This window comes from Panthera leo, chromosome C2 (assembly GCF_018350215.1).
Source record: "Panthera leo isolate Ple1 chromosome C2, P.leo_Ple1_pat1.1, whole genome shotgun sequence".
Lineage (NCBI taxonomy): Eukaryota > Metazoa > Chordata > Mammalia > Carnivora > Felidae > Panthera > Panthera leo.
In genome coordinates, this window is record NC_056687.1 from 28,727,984 (window position 1) to 28,747,148 (window position 19,165).

General features: G+C 34.8%; 1 protein-coding gene across 1 annotated transcript in view; it reads left to right on the plus strand.

Moving 5' to 3' along the window:
• The window catches only part of SAMSN1 (SAM domain, SH3 domain and nuclear localization signals 1), a 49,391-nt gene that overhangs the window by 16,371 nt on the left and 13,855 nt on the right, over positions 1–19,165 (plus strand). Inside the window, exons 2-5 of the mRNA XM_042903357.1 lie at positions 5,584–5,655; positions 9,083–9,232; positions 13,508–13,637; positions 16,196–16,347. Coding sequence (XP_042759291.1) covers positions 5,584–5,655; positions 9,083–9,232; positions 13,508–13,637; positions 16,196–16,347 — 504 coding nt within the window. The remainder of the gene's footprint in view (positions 1–5,583; positions 5,656–9,082; positions 9,233–13,507; positions 13,638–16,195; positions 16,348–19,165) is intronic.

Here is a 19,165-nt window from a genome sequence, read left to right on the forward strand (position 1 = left end):
TTTATATTATTCATTGCATGTGTAGGGACACACACACATGTTCAAACACACCAAATGACACTTGCTCAGCCCTTTTAGGTGGAAACCAAGTAGACTAAGTGGAAGAAAGTAATCTGCTTCATGTAATTGCAGATAGTATTCAAAAGTCAATCTAATAACGTGCATCAATGTCAGAAAGTTGGTTGTTCTAAAATAAACTTGGAAAGCAGAACTTTATTTTCTCCTTAAATATGTCTATACTTCCAAACAACTATGAGCTAAGAAATATTGATGATATTTTTACAAATTGTTTCCTTAGAAACTTATGTGACCATCAACTTTTTTTAAAAGACTATTTTGTAGAGTAATTTTAGATTTTCAGCAAAATTGAGAGGGAAGTACAGTTTCCCATGAACCTTTCTGCCCCCACACGTGATTAACTCTTTGTAAATTATTTTTTAGATATTTTATAGGTGCATCTCTCTCTCTCTTTTTCTTTTAGCCTAACATTTTCCTAGGGAAAGCTTCAAGAATATGTAAAAAGAGGTTACTACAATCTACCTCATGTATCTATCACCTGGTTAATCATTAAATAATGACCAGTCATATTTTTTCTTTATTCTCATACACTTTATTCTCATATTCTCATAAATTTCATATTCTCACTAGGTTACCTTGAATTACAACTAAAAAATAACAGTATTTTCTCAATATCATCAAATAGCTAGTTATTTAAAAAATGTCCTCAGTTTTTTCCTGGCTGTTTTTGTTATAGTGGTTTATTTAATCTATATCTAAACAAGATCCATGGGCTATATTTGATCATACAATTCTTAGAGGTTATTAATCTATGTGTTCCTTCTTTCTATCGATTAGTTGAAGAAACCAGGCTATTTGTCCTGTAGATTTTCTCATTGTCTAGATTTTTCTGATTCACTGCATCTTTTTGATGTCATTTAAGATGCTCCCTTGTCTCTGTATTTTATGTAATCTGGTAGTTACATACAGAAGTTTGGTGTGATTGCTTTTGTTAATTTATTTACTAGGTTCTTCACTAGTGGGATTAGGTGCTACTATTATGAAACACATACTCTGGTTCTTTCTTTTTGAAATTCTAGGAGCTATTGAGTATTATCGCTGGGATCCATTATTTCCTCAGGGGTTTCAGTAATTCCATAATTTCACCATTCTTAATTGATTAGCTAGAATACACACACACAAAGATAAATTTTTTTTCATAAACTATTTACTCTGAAATATATTTCATACATGAAAAGCAGATTAAATATTTAAGTATTTCCCTTTATTTGCCAGTTTTCATAATATAACTGTAATGTTTCCAAATGTGGCCACTGTTTTTTTTTTTCTTTTGGTATCATTATGAACTCATGAACTTTGATATATTTCAATATTCACTTATTATTCCCATTGATACGAAAATTATCCCATCTTTGGATGCAATCTATCGCAGTGAGAATATTTTCAGAATGGCCCCTGTGTTGTTTTGACTTAGCCATAGTAGGCTTTGAAAGCTTATTGTTTTATGCTATGACCACTATGAGAATTTTGACTGAGAATCTTAATTGCAAATGTCATTAACATCATTACTTATTTTCATTGTCCCTCAACATATGTATTTATATATACTGATAGTATTAATAACAATATGATTACTGAAAATGGGTTAACATTTAATTTGTCATTGTTTTCTTTTCTTTGGACAGTCAAATTACTGTTCTTAAAAATCACTTAAAAGAATTCTTCTCTCTAAGCCACCAATTCAACATACAATTAGGTTCATTTGTTTCATTTTTATTTGAAATTTTTAGGGATTGCTTTTCTTTTTTATTTATCTTTTTATTTATTTATTTTTTTTTTTAAATTTTTTTTTTCAACGTTTTTTATTTATTTTTTGGGACAGAGAGAGACAGAGCATGAACGGGGGAGGGGCAGAGAGAGAGGGAGACACAGAATCGGAAACAAGCTCCAGGCTCGGAGCCATCAGCCCAGAGCCTGACGCGGGGCTCGAACTCACGGACCGCGAGATCGTGACCTGGCTGAAGTCGGACGCTTAACCGACTGCGCCACCCAGGCGCCCCTTTATTTATCTTTTTAAAGTTTACTTATTTTGTGAGAGAGAGAGAGAGAGAGAGAGAGAGAGAGCATGAGCGTGAGCAGAAGGGCAGAGAGAGAAGGAGAGAGAGAATCCTAAGCAGTTTCCACATTGTTAGCGGGGAGCCCATTCGTGACATCATGACCTGAGCCAAAATCGAGTCAGATGGTCAAAGGACTGAGTCACCCAGGCAATATTTTGTTTTTGTTTTTGCTTTTATGTTTATTCACTTATTTTTGAAAGAGAGAGATAAAGAGAGAGAGAGAGAGAGAGAGAGAACACAAGTAGGGGAGGGGCAGAGAGAGAGAGGGAGACAGAATCCCAAGCAGGCTCCATACCGCCAATGCAGAGCCTGATGAGGGGCTTGAACTCATAGGAACTATGAGATCACGACCTGACCTAAAATTAAGAGTCTGACACTTAACTGACTGAGTCACCCAGGTGCCCCCTTACCTCAGGATTGTTTTTATTTTATTTTATTTACTTCTGCTAAAAATATGTAAAAGTTACATAGTTTTAAAGTCAAATCTACAAAACAAGGTATATTCATTTTGCCCCATTTCTCTAAGAAAGAAAATATGTATTTGCCTGTATTAAAACTTAAGCATATATTTAAATCCTTAGATAAGTGGCAGCCTGCTATGTACATTTTTCTCTACATACATTTGGCTTTTTTCACTTACACTATATCCTGGAGATCATTCCATAGTAGTATAAAGAGATACATTTTAACTTTCTACAGTTGTATTGTTTTATTGTTTGGATTTACCATAAATCATTCAACCTATCTTGACGAAGATTAGGGTTTACAGCTTTTTTATAATATAGAAATTTTACAATGAATGTGGATGTGTAAATCAGTTTATAGCTAAGAGTATCTCTGGTATACTCTGGTATATGGAATTCCTGGGTCAAAGGGCAAATATATATGTCATTTTGTTAGTTTTGCCAAATTACCCTCCATAAATGTTGTGCCATTTTACAAATGCATATCTAATTGCAGAAGGAAAAATTGCATAAATAGAGAAAGAGTGGAATTAAAACTAAATATTATCTAATGTCAACAGAAACAAAGACTTATCTGAAACATGAATTGCAGTTTTATTTAAGTTACTGTTCCCATTGATAGCTATTCGTTTATATAACGGCTCTGTCTTGATGGGAGCTTCTGTCACAAGATAATATTTGCTAAAGCTAATCCATTATGATTATAATGCAAAATTATTGATATTCAAATACATTCTCATTTATCAAGGACTATTATCTGGGAAGCCAGCTTGCTTCCACATGATTCACCTTTTTGTTAGAAACTTAATAGGACAAATTATAAATTTGTTCGTTGTGCATACCTCATAGTAGGCATTAGCCCTTTCATCATAAGCCGTAACCTATACATTATGAAACCACCTCAGAAAGTCACTAACTTTTAGACTAGAGAATAATGAAATTTTTAAAACAGCATTTTAAATGCTTTGATTCGCTTCTTAACGGTGTCTTATCATGGATTGATATTATACTCCTCTGGCTTAAAGCTGTCGAGTGATTCACAATGAGATGACTGACAAAACCCAAAGTAATAGTCTAGAGACTTCTTAAGCCACTACTTCTAAATCTGCTTCTCTTTATTGATATAATGAGGGGAGAATTAATTTTAAAAGGTGGTGACTATTGATTACTTAATGGCAGAAGATAGTGTTGAGAAATGCTGAAGTGAGCCTATTCTGTGCCCTCCTGGGCAACAGGACCCATTATCCAGTGGTGGAAATCATGCTGTAACCCTCATTAATATTTAATAGGCAGGACACAGGCTGGATGCAGGCTACAAAATTGCCCCAGGCATAGGCTCCAATAGGCCATCAGAATGTTTCAAGTATATAAGAGTAACAGATTTCCCTGTGTTCAGATTGTTTATAAGCAGGACAACAATACATTCAACTGCCTTTCGTGATCTCTGGGCGGTGATAGCCTCATGGAAATGCCTACTAGGCAGGTTGAAGTGATTAATGCTCGGGAAGTCATTCTAGGTTAGTCAGCCCTGCATGAGAAGACTTCGTATTTTCCAGTGTGGTTCTCAGTCTCAGCCCTTGTCTTTCTCTCTTCTCTCCACAAGCCGAAGGGCTGGTTCAGCAGGGGTGGCGAGTCAGCAAAAGGCGTTAATTGTGTCTAACACAGCCAGCATCCTCCGAGCGGTATTATGTATCACACTGTCTATCAAGCTAACCCCTTGTCACACGTCAGGATCTTTTTATTTTCAGCTCATTTAAAAGGGAAACAGGGAGTTTCAAAGATAGCTGGTGGGGAAACATAAGTCTAAGAGTGCGTGGACGAAGGAAGAGCCTTTGAAACTGACTTGAACTAATCTGGGCTGTGACTTCTGAAAAGACAATACAAGGTTTTATCAATTACAGACACCCATTGTTAACTTTTCAAATCACCAGGTTGTTTTGCAATACCACCAGCTTGTTTTGAAAATATCATAAGATTGGAATGAAGTTAAGTTCTCTGTATAGAACATATTCTGAGGATTTATGGATACATAAAGGGCATAATATCAGATAGCCACCATTCCAAACAATGGATAAAAGTAAACAGGCAGTAAAGACACATCAGTGTTTTGACTCGACCCTAAAGATTGTTGAACATGTATTTAGGATAATAATTTACTTTGTAACATATCAGGGATTATTTATAATTACCTGCCTAGAATGAGTTACATACATGAGAATAAAAATTTAGTTTTGTAGGCAAAAAGTATCCAAGGGAACAAGTCTTCCATTAACATGTTGAGCTTTTTGTCAAAACCAGTGAATGAAATTTCCCCAGAGGTCTCATTTTATTCCATGTTAAATGTGGACAAAGTCTGTTTTACTCCCAGCCTTAGACTGTGTACGCCTAAACGCTGCTCTCAATTTATGAACAGGTCTCTGTGTATGCCTTCTCTTTCTGACACCAAGTGGAGAGTCTCAAATTATCAAGTTATCAGTGATAAATGTATTTGTGTTCAGTTTTGGCTTTTTGACAAATATGATCTTTATGAGGCATATTGATGGATCTACTTAGATGTCTGTGTTTGTTTAGTTGTTATATATTTATTAGTCGGTTAGTTCTCAATTCTTGCCATTCCCTCATGGAAATAAGTTTGTGGTTGACTCACTTCAAGAAGGCTCAGCTTAGAATTCTTAGATTCTTCAGCTGCCATTCCCAAGAGCAGAAGTAACACTATCAATTGAAAATAATGTAATAGATTTTCTCCAAGGTGCTTAACACTATAGCATAAAACATATGAAGGCATTTAATCAACCGTAAATATTATAATGTTAATAATAGTTATACCTTCAGTGCCTTTAGATATTCCAGAGAGAAAGTTTTTTTTAATCCGATCATTGCACTATACTGACACTTATTGAACCATAATCTAATATATTTAGCAATTTTATCAGCGAAAGTCACAAATCCTAAATGCCCTTTCCTTTCTCTTTCCTATTTTATAGCGCAGCAGCAGTTTTGGGAATTTCGATCGTTTTCGGAATCATTCCATTTCAAAACCAGATGATTCAACTGAGGTTAGTATTTTTGTTACAATTGTTAGGCAAACACATTATGAAAAATTATGAAGCCAATATCACTTTTGCAAAGTACAGTAAGAAAAATAAGTGTATTTCAAAATCACAGTCCTGCCAATATTTTTATGATAAATGAACAAACAATTTAGTACCTAATACCATGCTGGGTGTTAAAAGTCAACAGCTATCTAAGAAACCTAACATATTAGGAAAAGCAGAACATGAACTTATGAAGAGAGTTACAATGTAAAGTAATACAGATATTCCCAAATTTTCTGAGCATTTCCACAATAAAACAATGTATATGTTAAATTTTATGTAAGTTGTAATTGCTTTAATTTAATTGCATAATTAAATGGCTTAGTTGTAAGTTTGTCAAGGAGAGCATACAGTTGTTCAGTTGTACTCACATTTCCACCATATGCATTTAAATGTCTCATAGGTGACCATTACATACACGTTTGCAAATCATGAACACTTTAGATGTAGCACGAGAAAAGCTTCCCATAAAATTAAGTGTAAATAATAATAATAGTAATAGTTCTAATAATATCTACATTTAATTGAATACATCATCATATAAGCACAACACTAAACACTTTACCTACCTATAGTGTAGGAACTATTAACATTACTATTTTACCATTGAAGAAAGACATTTCATTGAGGAAAATTACTTCTAAATTACACAGTTAATAAATGACAAAGACAGAAGTCAGTTTCTTGTCTGACTTCAAGTTTGCCATTCTGTTATACTATCTCACAAACGAAAGGTCAACTGTGATAAGTGATTAATGAAAGGTATAACAACTAATAAAATGATAAAAAGGAGGATATATATTGAGAAAACTAAGAATACATGTTTATCATTGAACGTGATTCAACAACTCCACATGTGATACATTTTAGATCAGTAGGTTTTGGAGCTTACCTATTTCTTAGTTACTCATTGTCATTATTGTATGCTTACTTTTTGTTTTTTGTAGGGAATTTTTCCATTTATCATATCTAATTTCTCAACATACTTTTCAGGTTCTTATGTGTATATATCTATAATATTTTTAAATAATTTTATTTCAGTAGTGGAAATTCTAAACAAAAGAAATTAAAATAGAATGGCATCTATTATTACTTTCTAAATATATCCATTAGTATACATATATGCACGTGGGTATAATATATCCCCTTTTATACATATGTATATTACATATATAGTCTTTTATCCATATATATATATATATATATACACAGACCTATGTGAGAAAGCGTATATTTCATTTCCAATTATAATCTTATATACACTTTCAACTTTCCATAACCACACAGAGATATATTCTATTACTATTTACTTTATAATTCTAGAGTTAACCTGTAAAAGTAGTTTAGGCTCATTCAGGTTCATTGATTAGGAATGGTGACTTAGTAATTTGTGAAAGAATTTAGTGAACCTGAAAAAGTAGTTCACACATTTTTCAGCAATTCAGCATTCATTCATTTAACAAGTGTTTATTAACACCTACTCTATGACAGGGTTTCCAGTAGGCACTCAGAAATTACTACTGCAATAACCGATGAAGATCCCTAATACATGAAGCCTAAAGTCTAGAGGGAGAGACAGATCTTAGAAAAGCAACAACAATTGTAAATAAATACCTAATAAAGTTGTAATCCAGGCTATGAAAGAGAACAGTATAGAAAAATGTGCAAGTTTAAAATATGCTGAGGTAGTTTCTTCGAAACTTCTGTAAAGAATGATAGTAAAACCTAAAATTACAAATATTTGTGATACTTTTTTGATGCTTAGGCAATGGTAATTTAACACTGGTGGTAATAAAAAATATACTTTCTTATTTATTTAATTATTATTATTTTTTAAGTTTGTAGTTTTACAAAGAAGGTAGAGTTTACATAGGGAGAAGAGAGAAGAAAAGGGCTAACTTTAAAAATTTAAAGTGTTTCCAAGTTATATTTTATTCAGGGCTTTTGGATTAAGCAAAAACTCTTTGCCTTTATAACCTTGAATGTAGATATTAATAAAGTTCAATAAGTACTTAAATTGGCTGTCCATTCATATTTATCACAGGCAATTTGGGGTAAGATACGAAGCAAAACATAATATTTATTAATAATGCTGTTAATTTTGTGGTTAAACCTTCATATTAAAATATTCATGTTCACTAAAGAGAAGTTTCCCTGATTTCTGTATATGCAAGAAATATCTGGCTGTCCATCCACTGAGAATGGTGGGCAATGCTTAGATGACCTTAAAGGGTCTTTTCTTGCCAATCTGAGATATTAAGGATATATAACCCAAGTATGTCCTTCAAGAAAAAAAAGTCACTCCAAAGTTCTACATGAGAAGTTTAACTTATTCAAAAAATATTGTCAGTTCCTGGAAGTATTCTAGACATTTAGAATAAGTAAGAAATACAAAATCTCTAGTCTCATGGAGCCTATCTCGTAGTGGGAGATGCAGGCAATAATCAATCAAAGAAACAAATATATTATCAGGTAATGTTAAATACTTAGAAGAATAAATTACATGTTAACTACTTGAAGATTTTTGTACCAATGCCTGGACGAAGTTCATATTTACTATTGCTTGACAATGTGGGAAATATGTATGGGATACTTACCTGAAAGATAAAAAAAAATGCACTTTCTCAGTGGATTTACTTAATTCCAAAACTTTTTAAGAAATGACCATTTCTATTTCTATAAGGATCAAGAGGATATTTTAAGGCCCACTATACCCTTTCTAAAGCCTCCAGTAAAGTATCTCCCATCTCTGCAGACTTAGCCACTCATTATTCCTGGCATTTAATTCTATTTTTGGCATCTCAAAATGGGTAAAACTAAAGTGGCTCTACTGTACAGGTATTTAAAGAATAGCTAAATTCTTTAAAAAAATTTAGATGTGAAGCTCAGGTCCTTCGACATCAGAAGTTTGATTTTCTGAATTCATAACACATGTAACCAGGCTTGGACAACTTTAAAAATACGTATTATGTCCAGATTGAAACTTTGGAAGCTGCGGTATACGATGTATATGAAGTTCACAAATTTGGAATCTTCCCTCTAATAATGTTTTCAAATAAATGATTTTTATTGCTTTATTATTTCATCTTTTATTTTTTATTTTTTTTAAATTTACACCCAAATTAGTTAGCATATAGTGCAACAATGATTTCAGGAGTAGATTCCTTAGTGCCCCTTACTCATTTAGCCCATTCCCCCTCCCACAACCCCTCCTATAACCCTCAGTTTATTCTCCATATTTATGACTCTCTTCTGTTTTGTCCCCCTCCCTGTTTTTATATTATTTTTGTCTCCCTTCCATTATGTTCATCTGTTTAGTCTCTTAAAGTCCTCATATGAGTGAAGTCATATGATTTTTATTCTATCTTTTGTAAACTATCCTAACTAGGTGTATGAAGGGGAATCCATAAATGAAAATGGAGAACAAAATAAAACTTCAAATAATGGAGGAAGTTTAGGGAAAAAAATGAGAGCTATTTCCTGGACAATGAAGAAAAAAGTGGGTAAAAAATACATCAAAGCCCTTTCTGAGGAAAAGGTAAGCACCCTCTGTTAATCATGTGTATTTTTCTGTTAATTTTTTTCTTAAAATAGCCAAAGATTCTTCTTATAGACATAGAATTACTTGATGTTTTAGGGAGGACTTCAAACATCTGTTTTCTCCCTCAATAATTTTTCCCAGAAGTTGGATGGAAAACAACAACAACATTATTACTCCTATTTTAATAGAGGAAACAGACACTTGGAAAGATCACACATATAGTACATGAAGAACAGTATGTCATATGTTGTAACAAACATCAGTGCTTCATTTATTTTTATTGCCAACTAAGATTCCATTTTATAGGGAAACTAGATTTTATTTTTCCTTTCATCAGTTGATAGACATTTGGGATGTTTCCACTTTCTGGCCATTGTAAATAATGCTGCTATAAATATTCGTGTGTGAGTTTTCGTGTGGAGATATTCTTTCATTTCTCTTGGGAATATGGTAACTATCTGATATTTTGAGAAATTAGCAACTGCTTACCCAAGCAGTTGATCATTTTACACTCCCACTAGCAATGTGTGAACATCCCAATATCTGCACATGCTTGTCAGCACTTGTTACTGTCTTTTTGTTGCTAGCCATCCTAATGGGTGTAAAGTGAAATCTCAATATGGCTTTGATTTGTACTTCCCTGATGACTAAGGATGTTGGGAATCTTTCATGTTCTTATGAGCCATTTGTATATATCTTCTTTAAAGGAATGTCTATTCAAATATTTTCCCACTTTATAATTGGGTTATTTGGGTTTTTTAAAGTTTATCTATTTCTGAGAGAGAGAGTGAGAGAGAGAGAGAAAGGGAGGGACAGAGACAGAGAGGGAGAGAGAGAATCCCAAGCAGGCTCCATGCTGTCAGGGCAGAGCTTGACATGGGCCTTGATCTCAGGAACCATGAGATTGTGACCTGAGTCAAAATCAAGTGTCAGATGTTTAACCAGCTGAGCCACCCAGGCATCTTGGGTTATTTATTTATTTATTTTTTACTGTTGACATTAAAGTTTTTAAAAATATGTTCTGGATACAGGTCCTTATCAGATATATGATTTGCAGTATGATATATTTTCTCCCATTCCGTGCATTGTATTTTCATTTTTTTGATGGTAACATTTGCAGCACAAATGTTTATAATTTGATGTAGCCCAACTGATCTTTTTTTTCTCATTTGTACTTTAAGTATTGTATTTAAAAAAAAAAACTATTGCTTAACCTAAGGTTCCAAAGATTTACTCCTGTGTTTTCTTCTAAGAGTTTATAGTTGTAGTTCTTAAATTTTGGTGTATGGTCTACTAATTTTTCTATGGAATATAGTAGGAGTCCAACTTCCTTCTTTTGAATATGTATATCCAATTGTCTCAACACTAATTTGGTAAAAAGACAACTATTTTCCTATTGTATTTTCTTGGCACCCTTGTTGAAAATCAGTTGATAATAAATACATGGCCATAATTATGGGTAATAAATATAGGGATTAATTTCTGACTCTCAATTCTATTACATTGATATGTATGTCTTATGTCCATTCTCTTTTTAACCCCTTTTAATAGGACTTCTGTCCCCAGTACTCCATTAAAACAGTAGTCACAATTAGTGTTGACCTCTGTGTGGTCAAATTCACTGATAACTTTTCTTTCTTCTTATATTACTTTTCAACTCTATTTGACAAGTGATGATTTCAATATATATTAAACATCATCTTTTCTTGGTTCATCTAACTGAGTGTTCTTCTGGCTTTCTTTCTTTCTCAGAGTTTCCTTTCTTGGCTTTGTTTTTTTTTTCCTGTCTCTCTAAATATTGAGTCTTCCTGAGGCTTGTTCCTAGATGCTCTACTCAATGTACTCTCTCCTCCTAAGTGATCTCATCCAATGTCATGACTGCTTTTCACAATTATATCTTTAGCTATGACATCTTATCTGTTGTGTTTAAACAACCACTTGTGAATTTGATATCATCACTTAAATGTACAATAGATACTGGAACCCAATATATCCAAAACTGGATTATTAATTCTCTATGCTCTACCAAAAAAAATGTTTCTTGTCCAGTCTTCCTAGTAGTAATAGACAACACTACCATAACACTACCATAACTCTAGATGGAAGGAAGGAAAGGAAAGGAGAGGAGAGGAGAGGAGAGGAGAGGAGAGGAGAGGAGAGGAGAGAAGAAAGAAGCCTAAGAATCATTCAAAACTCCTTCTTTCTCTCATTTTTCACACTAATTCATCAGCACATCCTCTTGGTTCAAACTTCAAAGCATTATCTAAAACCCCTAATTCTTCCATGTAAGCTATTCCTGCTTTAGACAAACAAATAAACAAAAACAATAACAACAACTTCTCTTGCCTCAAGTAACATAATAATCACCTAATTGGTTGTCTTTCTTCCATTCTTTCCTCCATAAAAACCATTCTCCAATGAAAGCTACAAAGACCTCTGAAAAGTAGAATTCAGAATACATCACTCCCCTTGATTAAATTTTTTTTACAATGCCTTCACAATGCATTCTTTTACTATGGTATGTTCATTCCAGTGCTCTGAGAAACAGAGCCTAAGAAAGGAATAGACACACCAAAGATTATTGGGGAAAATGTCTGTGAAGGATAAAGTAGAGAAAAAATAAATGGGTAGGGAAAGCTTTCAGACTACAGTGCAAGTTTGACACCTGTGAAAGGAGAGGAACAAAGCTTTAGCCAGATTGGTAGACAGTCCTTGAACCAAAGTTTTTCACTAGAGGAGACCGATATCCTCCCAAATCGACTCAAATGGTACCCACATTCTTTCAGTGATTGGCAGAGAGCATGGCTTCCATGCAGACACAGTGGTGGATTCGGTAGCTGGGCTGTTGGCAAAGAAGGGTCCTGCAGCAAAAGATCTGAGTGGCACATTTCCATGACCACCACACATGGTCTATAAAGCTCTCCCTTATCTGGTTCCAGTCTCCATCTCACAGCTCATCTCCTAAAACTGTCCCTGCTTTCACTCAGCTCCAGCTACATTGGCTTTGTCTTCCTGTGCATAACCCAAACTAATTCTGAATTTAATTATTTTGTTCTTTATTTTCCTTTTTCTGAGAAAACTGCCTCCAAATCTTCACATATGTTATATCTTAGCATTCAGGTCAAAACTTCAGAACATAAACTACCTTGTAGAGGAAGTCTTTGGAGACTACTCCATCTAAATCAGCTATCCTTCCCCAACCTTAATCTTAGTATCTAATCCTCTGATATCACTGTTTTATTTCCTTCATAGCACCTTTTCTCTGCAATTTTCTTGCCCATTTTGTTTATACACATGTCCCCAAACACAACACACACACACACACACACACACACACACACACACACAGCCCATCACACTAAACGTACTTTATTAGAGCAGGGACCCTGTTACCTTGTTTGCTATGGTATCTCTAGTTCCAAAAAACATGAGAGGTACTTACAAGGTATTCTATAAACATATGGGGAATGACTGAACAAGTGAATAAAAGAATGAATAAAAGCAGAGAATCAAGCTGAATACATAGCATATATGTATTCTGAAACTTCATCAATGTTTAGAAATGCTCATAAATGAGGAATATTGAATTACATTTTGATGAATATTAAGAAATGTATAGGTTTTGTCCAAAAATCTGAATATGGAAGACATTTGAGATGTTTTCAAGCAGATGTAATTTGTTTTGAAATTGTCTGTCTTTCCTAATTTTATGCGGGATTTGCTTTTCACTTGACTAGGTGTGCAAGCACGGTATGAGATTTGTAAAGCTTCTTAGATAAGCTTTGCTTTAGAATTGCAAAATGTGCATGTTTTATTCATATCTAGTGATCTGGTAGGGTGCAAATAACTGACATGAAACAACTATGCAGAATTTAAACTTGTAATATCAGATCTCAAAGGATTAGTAATGGTGGTAAATAGATGATAAGAACATGAAGAAATAAAAATGCTTTCACGGATAAAGCATAGATGTTAATAAATCTAACATTTCTGATTAAATAGTCTTGATGTGATATTCATCCTAATTTACAAATGAACTATTATAATTTCAGTTGAATTCCATAATGTGGAATGTTTCATCTAAAGAATTTTTCCAAGTATAATATGTTTTGCTAGAAATTGAACTAAAGATTAATGACTCTCATATTTTATGCTGATGTATTCCTAAGCATTTTATTGCTAAAATATGTCTCGTTTGTTAAATCAATGCACACAGTGAATATCTCCAAGGAAATCAGTTCTCTGCACTTAACCTCTGATGTTTTTCTGAAGGATGAGGAGGATGGAGAGGATACCCTCCCATACCGGAACAGTGACCCAATGATTGGATCTCACACAGAGAAGATCTCCCTCGAAGCCAGTGACTCCATGGATAGTCTCTACAGTGGGCGGAGTTCATCAAGTAAGGCTATAGAATAAGGGACAACTGGGAGGTCTGAGAATTAAAAACAGATTTTAACTATAGAGAACAAACTGATGGTTACCAGAGGGAAGGTGGGTGGGGAAACGGATGACGTAGGTGATAGGGATTAAAGAGTACATTTATCATGATGAGTTCTGTGTAATGTACTGAAGTGTTGAATCACTATGTTGTATACCTGAAACTGATATAACATTGGATGCTAATACTACCAGAATTAAAATAAAAAACAGTGCAAAAGAAACAAATTGCAAATGAAAAACAACAATAGATTTGGGGCTCATCACATTAGCAACAAGGTTCCAGCTACTTCATAGGAGAAATAGTGAAAATGTAGGATATGATGAATCCATAAAATTGCTATTGTTTAAAATGATATACAACATATTAGAATTATGAATTATTTTGAAACTTAATTTTGTAGTTGGCAGGGCTCTTAGGGGCATGTCTCAAAAAGATCACGTTGGGTAATTAAATCCTCATCCTTAAGATAAAAAAACGTATGCTTGGGAGAACTAGGATTATCTTGCGTCATAATTACTAACATGAGTTGAAGAATTCAGAAAAACAAAATCCTGTTTTCTATCTCTTCTTCCCTCCCTCTCTTTCTCCTTCTTTTCCTTTTCTTTATTCCTCCTTTTGTTTTCCTTCCTTTCTTCTTTCCTCTTTCTTCTTCTCTCCTTCCTCCCACCCTCCCCTTCCCTTTCTTTCTTTCTTTCTTTCTTTCTTTCTTTCTTTCTTTCTTTCTCTTCCTTCCTTCCCTCTTTTTTCTTTTTTCTTTTCTTTTTTCTTCTTTCTTTCTGTCTTTCTTTCTTTCTTTCTTTCTTCCCTCTCCTGTCCTCTCTCATTTTTTTCCTTCCATTTTACCTGAAGTATTCTGAAAAGAGCAGGACATATGCATCAATTCTGACATTTACTTTTTAGGTCTCCATCCAGCATTATGAGTAAAGAGTGAAATACTATGTAAATACTAAATAGAAGGAATACCACTAATTAGGTGACAGAAATGAATCATCATGTGTTTCTAAGAAGGAATTCATTCGGGTTTCAGTCACATTTCTACTACAATAATTGGATGAAACTGCTGATAACTGAATGATGCCTTATAACTTATTATATGTATACTGTTATACATCCTTCTAATTTCTTCTGGGCTTTAAATGTTGTTGTTGTTGTTGTTGTTGTTGTTGTTGTTGCACAAGGTTTATTCATCTTGTATTTCCTTTGAAATCAACTTTCTCTTATTTGAAGACAGATCACAAAGACCAGATGTTTCAAACATTGTGAATTATATTTTTATTTTCCTATTGGCTGTACAACAGTTATTTTGTGAAAAAAAAAAGCTAATGCAGAAACATTTGAAGGATATATTTTTGCATGCATGAAACTCAGATTTCATTAGTATTCATTTCTGCTGGAAGTTTTAAAATTCTAAACTGTAATGCTGAATGTGGGTAGAATTTTACTAACTAGAGCATACCGTTTAAAGCCGAGGCCTGAAGTGGTCATGGAAGGGAGGGTGTGAGGAAACGGTGGCCCACTTAGCTGTTGTAATATGCAGCTTAATTTCTGTAATTACATGCAGCTCACCTTTCTTTTATACCAGTTCATCTACAATATGGAGCATCTCTAAGGTTCTTTACCGTATTGCCATAATTATTTGAATACATAGAGAAACCAGGGCTGTTCCATCATTGAACAGAACACTGAAGGGCCATACTGAAAGAAAAAGTGAGGTGACAACAGAGAGTGGTGGACAAACAGAGTTACTTCCACTGGGAACCATTTTAGCCTCCATCTCGCAAGCATCCAAAATGGAATCCGTTTTCTCTTTTTTCCCTGAGCTTCCAACTCAGAAGGGAAAAGGATCAGAGAACAAGGATTTGGAGCAGTTTTAAAAGCCCAGTTTAGAAAGTTTAGAACCATTTGGGTACAGGTACATATCCTCCTTCCTTCACACTCAAACAACAAGCAAAAGCATTATCTTTTATGCATAGAGATGTTGCTTCAAAATGGCTTGTGGTACATAATATGAAGTTTGGGAGAGTATTCCAGCTGTATTGTGATAAGCATGGGGAAACTTGTGGTCTTATTCTTTGAACATTTATGATCAGTAGCATACAAAGATCAAACTGTTGCTATAGGTTTTTGTCTTTGTTTACAGGTACAAAATTAATTGTCTGGCCTGCACAGGGAGTTAAGCCTATACTGTCTGCCTCTTTAGCAAGTGTTCAGTGCTCAAAACACAATGCTACTAGATCAGATCATAAAGACTAAGTGAGAGGGTGTTTTTGGTTAGTGTTTGAGGAAAGAGGAGTCAGATTGGCTGGAGAAAGTTCAGCTATGGCTCAGAGACAGAGGTCATGAATGGAGAGTGACTGAGAGGCAGAAAAAAAAATAGGAATCCATCACTTAGAACCCCCTCAAAAGGCTGGCATCTGATGTTTCAGCATTGTCCTTGCTTAGCTGTATCCAGACGATGGTTCAGGATTTTTTGAACCTTCAGGGAGAACCGTTAACTTCTGCTTTGCTTTCATCAGGTGGAGTAACAAGTTGTTCAGATGGTACAAGTAACCGGGACAGTTTTCGACTTGATGATGATGGCCCATACTCTGGACCATTCTGTGGCCGTGCCAGAGTACATACTGATTTTACACCAAGCCCCTATGACACTGACTCCCTCAAAATCAAGGTGTGTGCACATCATATCTGTATTCTGTATGGTCTGTCTAGTGCTGGTTGTATGATCTGTGTCAGGAAATGCACAGTGGGAACCGGGTGTGTGGGGGGTGGGGTGGTTAAATGTGTTCTTCCCAGCAGTAGAACTGAGCACTGGTTTAATGTAGCAAGAATTTGAACAAAACATGAGAGGTGGGTAAGGGAATCCATCTGTTGAGGCCATAACATATGTCGCTGTTATATAGATACTGCAGAATCAAAGCCTGTCAGGGGAGAAGAAATTGTCTACATTTTTCTGAAAGCCAAAAGCCTCACAGGTTACTGGAGGTGCCCAGCCCTGCCTGATGCTTGCTGGAGTAAAAGGAGCGAGAGAAAAGAGTTGGAGATATCTGGCAAGAGCCGTGCAGAGCAACTCCCTTGGGAACCAGACTTGGCTGGGCAAATTTAGTACTTAAGTTGGTTGCTATGAGTGACCATATATCCTTCTCCCAACGATATTATCTCTTGAATTCCCTCTTCTTACTCTTATTATCTGTATTTTCCATTGATGTGTAATAAATTTCCACAAACTCAGAGGCTTTTTAAACAACACAAATGTATTATTACCTCACAGTTCTATGGGCCATCCATTGGTCATGGCTCAATTGGGTTCCCTGCTTAAGGTCTCACTGGGCTGCAATCAAGTTGTTAGCTGGGGCTATGTGTCCTCACCCGGGGCTTAGTGTCCTCCTCCAAGCTCACTGGCTATTGGCAGAATTCAGTTGCTTGTGGTTGTAGGACTGAGGTTCCTGCTTTCTTGTTGGATACTGTCTGGGAGCCATTCTCAGCCCCTTGAGGCTGCCAGCCATGGTCCTCTTTATAACATGGCAGTTTGTTCCTTCAAAGCCTTCAGAAGAAAAACTCACTCATGTTTCAAATCTCTTTATTTTTGGGGGCTTCTACATGATAAAGTTGGAAACATCCAGATAAGCTCTCTTTTAACTACAAAATTAACTAATTTGGGACATTAATTATATCTGCATAGTCCCTTGTGTCCTATAATACAACATAATTGTGGGTATGAGATCTATTATTTTTGTAGTTCTACTCACACTAAAAGGGAGGTGCTGTTGCAATAGTACAAATAGAAGGTTTAGTGCCAAAGCATTTTATACATGTTAAATTATTCCTTTTAGCAACACAAATAGATATAGCTAAAAGGACAAAGATGATGAATTTTCTATACTACCAACATCAAGCCAGTATTAACCAGTAATTATGATAAGTTATGAAGTGTTGATGTTATTATTTAATATTCAAGACACTCAGCTTTTCTCTTTATCCCTTTTAGGATAATAAATCAGAGTAAGCTCAGCTGGAGAACGAAGAAAACATTATTCTTCATAGTTAGCTCCTCAATCCTTGGAATGAAATAATTCGAAGTCTAAATTCAAGACTTGGGGGGAAGAATGCTTATAGCCTAGTAACCATAGTTGGGGAAGGACTGTATAAGGGAATAAATTGAACCCATTTGACTCAGGAAAGCTTTTCGCCTTCCTTACAATGCTATACCAGTGCATCACCACTTGTCCTGCCTAAGGTGATATTTGTAGAGCTCTTGTAGGACACAATAAAAATCCTACAGTTACCACTGGGGATTGAATGCTATTGTTTATATCAGGGGTCTTATCCACAATGAAATTGGGTCTTTGCTTGGTGACCTATGGGCTTTCCTGGAATGTATACTTTTTATGAGTTTAAAGGATAATAGGAAGGATGCAGCAGAGAGCTCCCATGCTTAGCAACTTCCCTTAGAGCTTCTGGGGATTTTCTAGGTCTGCTTAGCTGATCTTATCGAGCCCAGGATTTGATTCCCCATAGTTAGAGGCAGGAAGAACGAGATGAAAAGCTGATAGGGTCAAACAAGCAGATGATCACAAATCAGAAATATCAGATCTTTTGATCACATTGAATCCCACTATTAAAAATACAATTTGTGTTTTAGATAGAATACACATTCATAGAGCACCAGTAAAAAAGTATTTTTAGTAGCAGACTTAATGCTTTGCTTGAGGGTAGACCCCTAAAATGGTAAAAATATCAAATCTATAATGTCCTCTCTGGGGTAGAAACTTATAAGTCTCAAAGGAGTAGCTATGACTTTTAAATGTAGGCACTGTATTTGCATAGAAATCAATTTTCCTTATAAAGAAGTACCCCTGTGTGTTTTCTACTCTTGCCAATAACTGGCAGCCTATAACCAATTAGAGTCTCAGATGTGAATAAAGAAAAAGACCAATTGGTTTGTCCATGCTTATGTGCTCAGTCATACATCAATCCAACTTTGGTGTGGAACTAAATCTAAGTATTGTCTTCTTTAAAATAATTAAGTAGCATAATTTATCCATAGTGCACACATACTTTTCTTACATAGTTGGTATATACAAAGTTCTTAACAGTTTCCTTATTTTAGATGAATGCTACACTTAGATGGTTTATTTTATACTGTAGGTAAAATTTTCAGATGAACTAGAAGCATGGACTGAGATACAGACTTCTTTTTTTTCCCCTTCCTTATTTGGGAGCTCCTCCAGGAATCATGGCTTGAGCTTTGTTACATGTCTAGTGCTTTGACAAGATGAATGAAAAGAGCATCATTTTTGAGTTCAGACGACTTAGACTTGAGTTCTGGTTCTGTCATTTGAATTCAGACAACTGCCATGATTTTCAAAATTTAATTTAATGTTTGCATTTCTTTTCTCTAATATTTAGAGTAATGATGAAACCTTGTATATGTACCTAAGCAGTGTATCATGGGCATAAAATGACTCAGTATATGCAAAACTATTTCT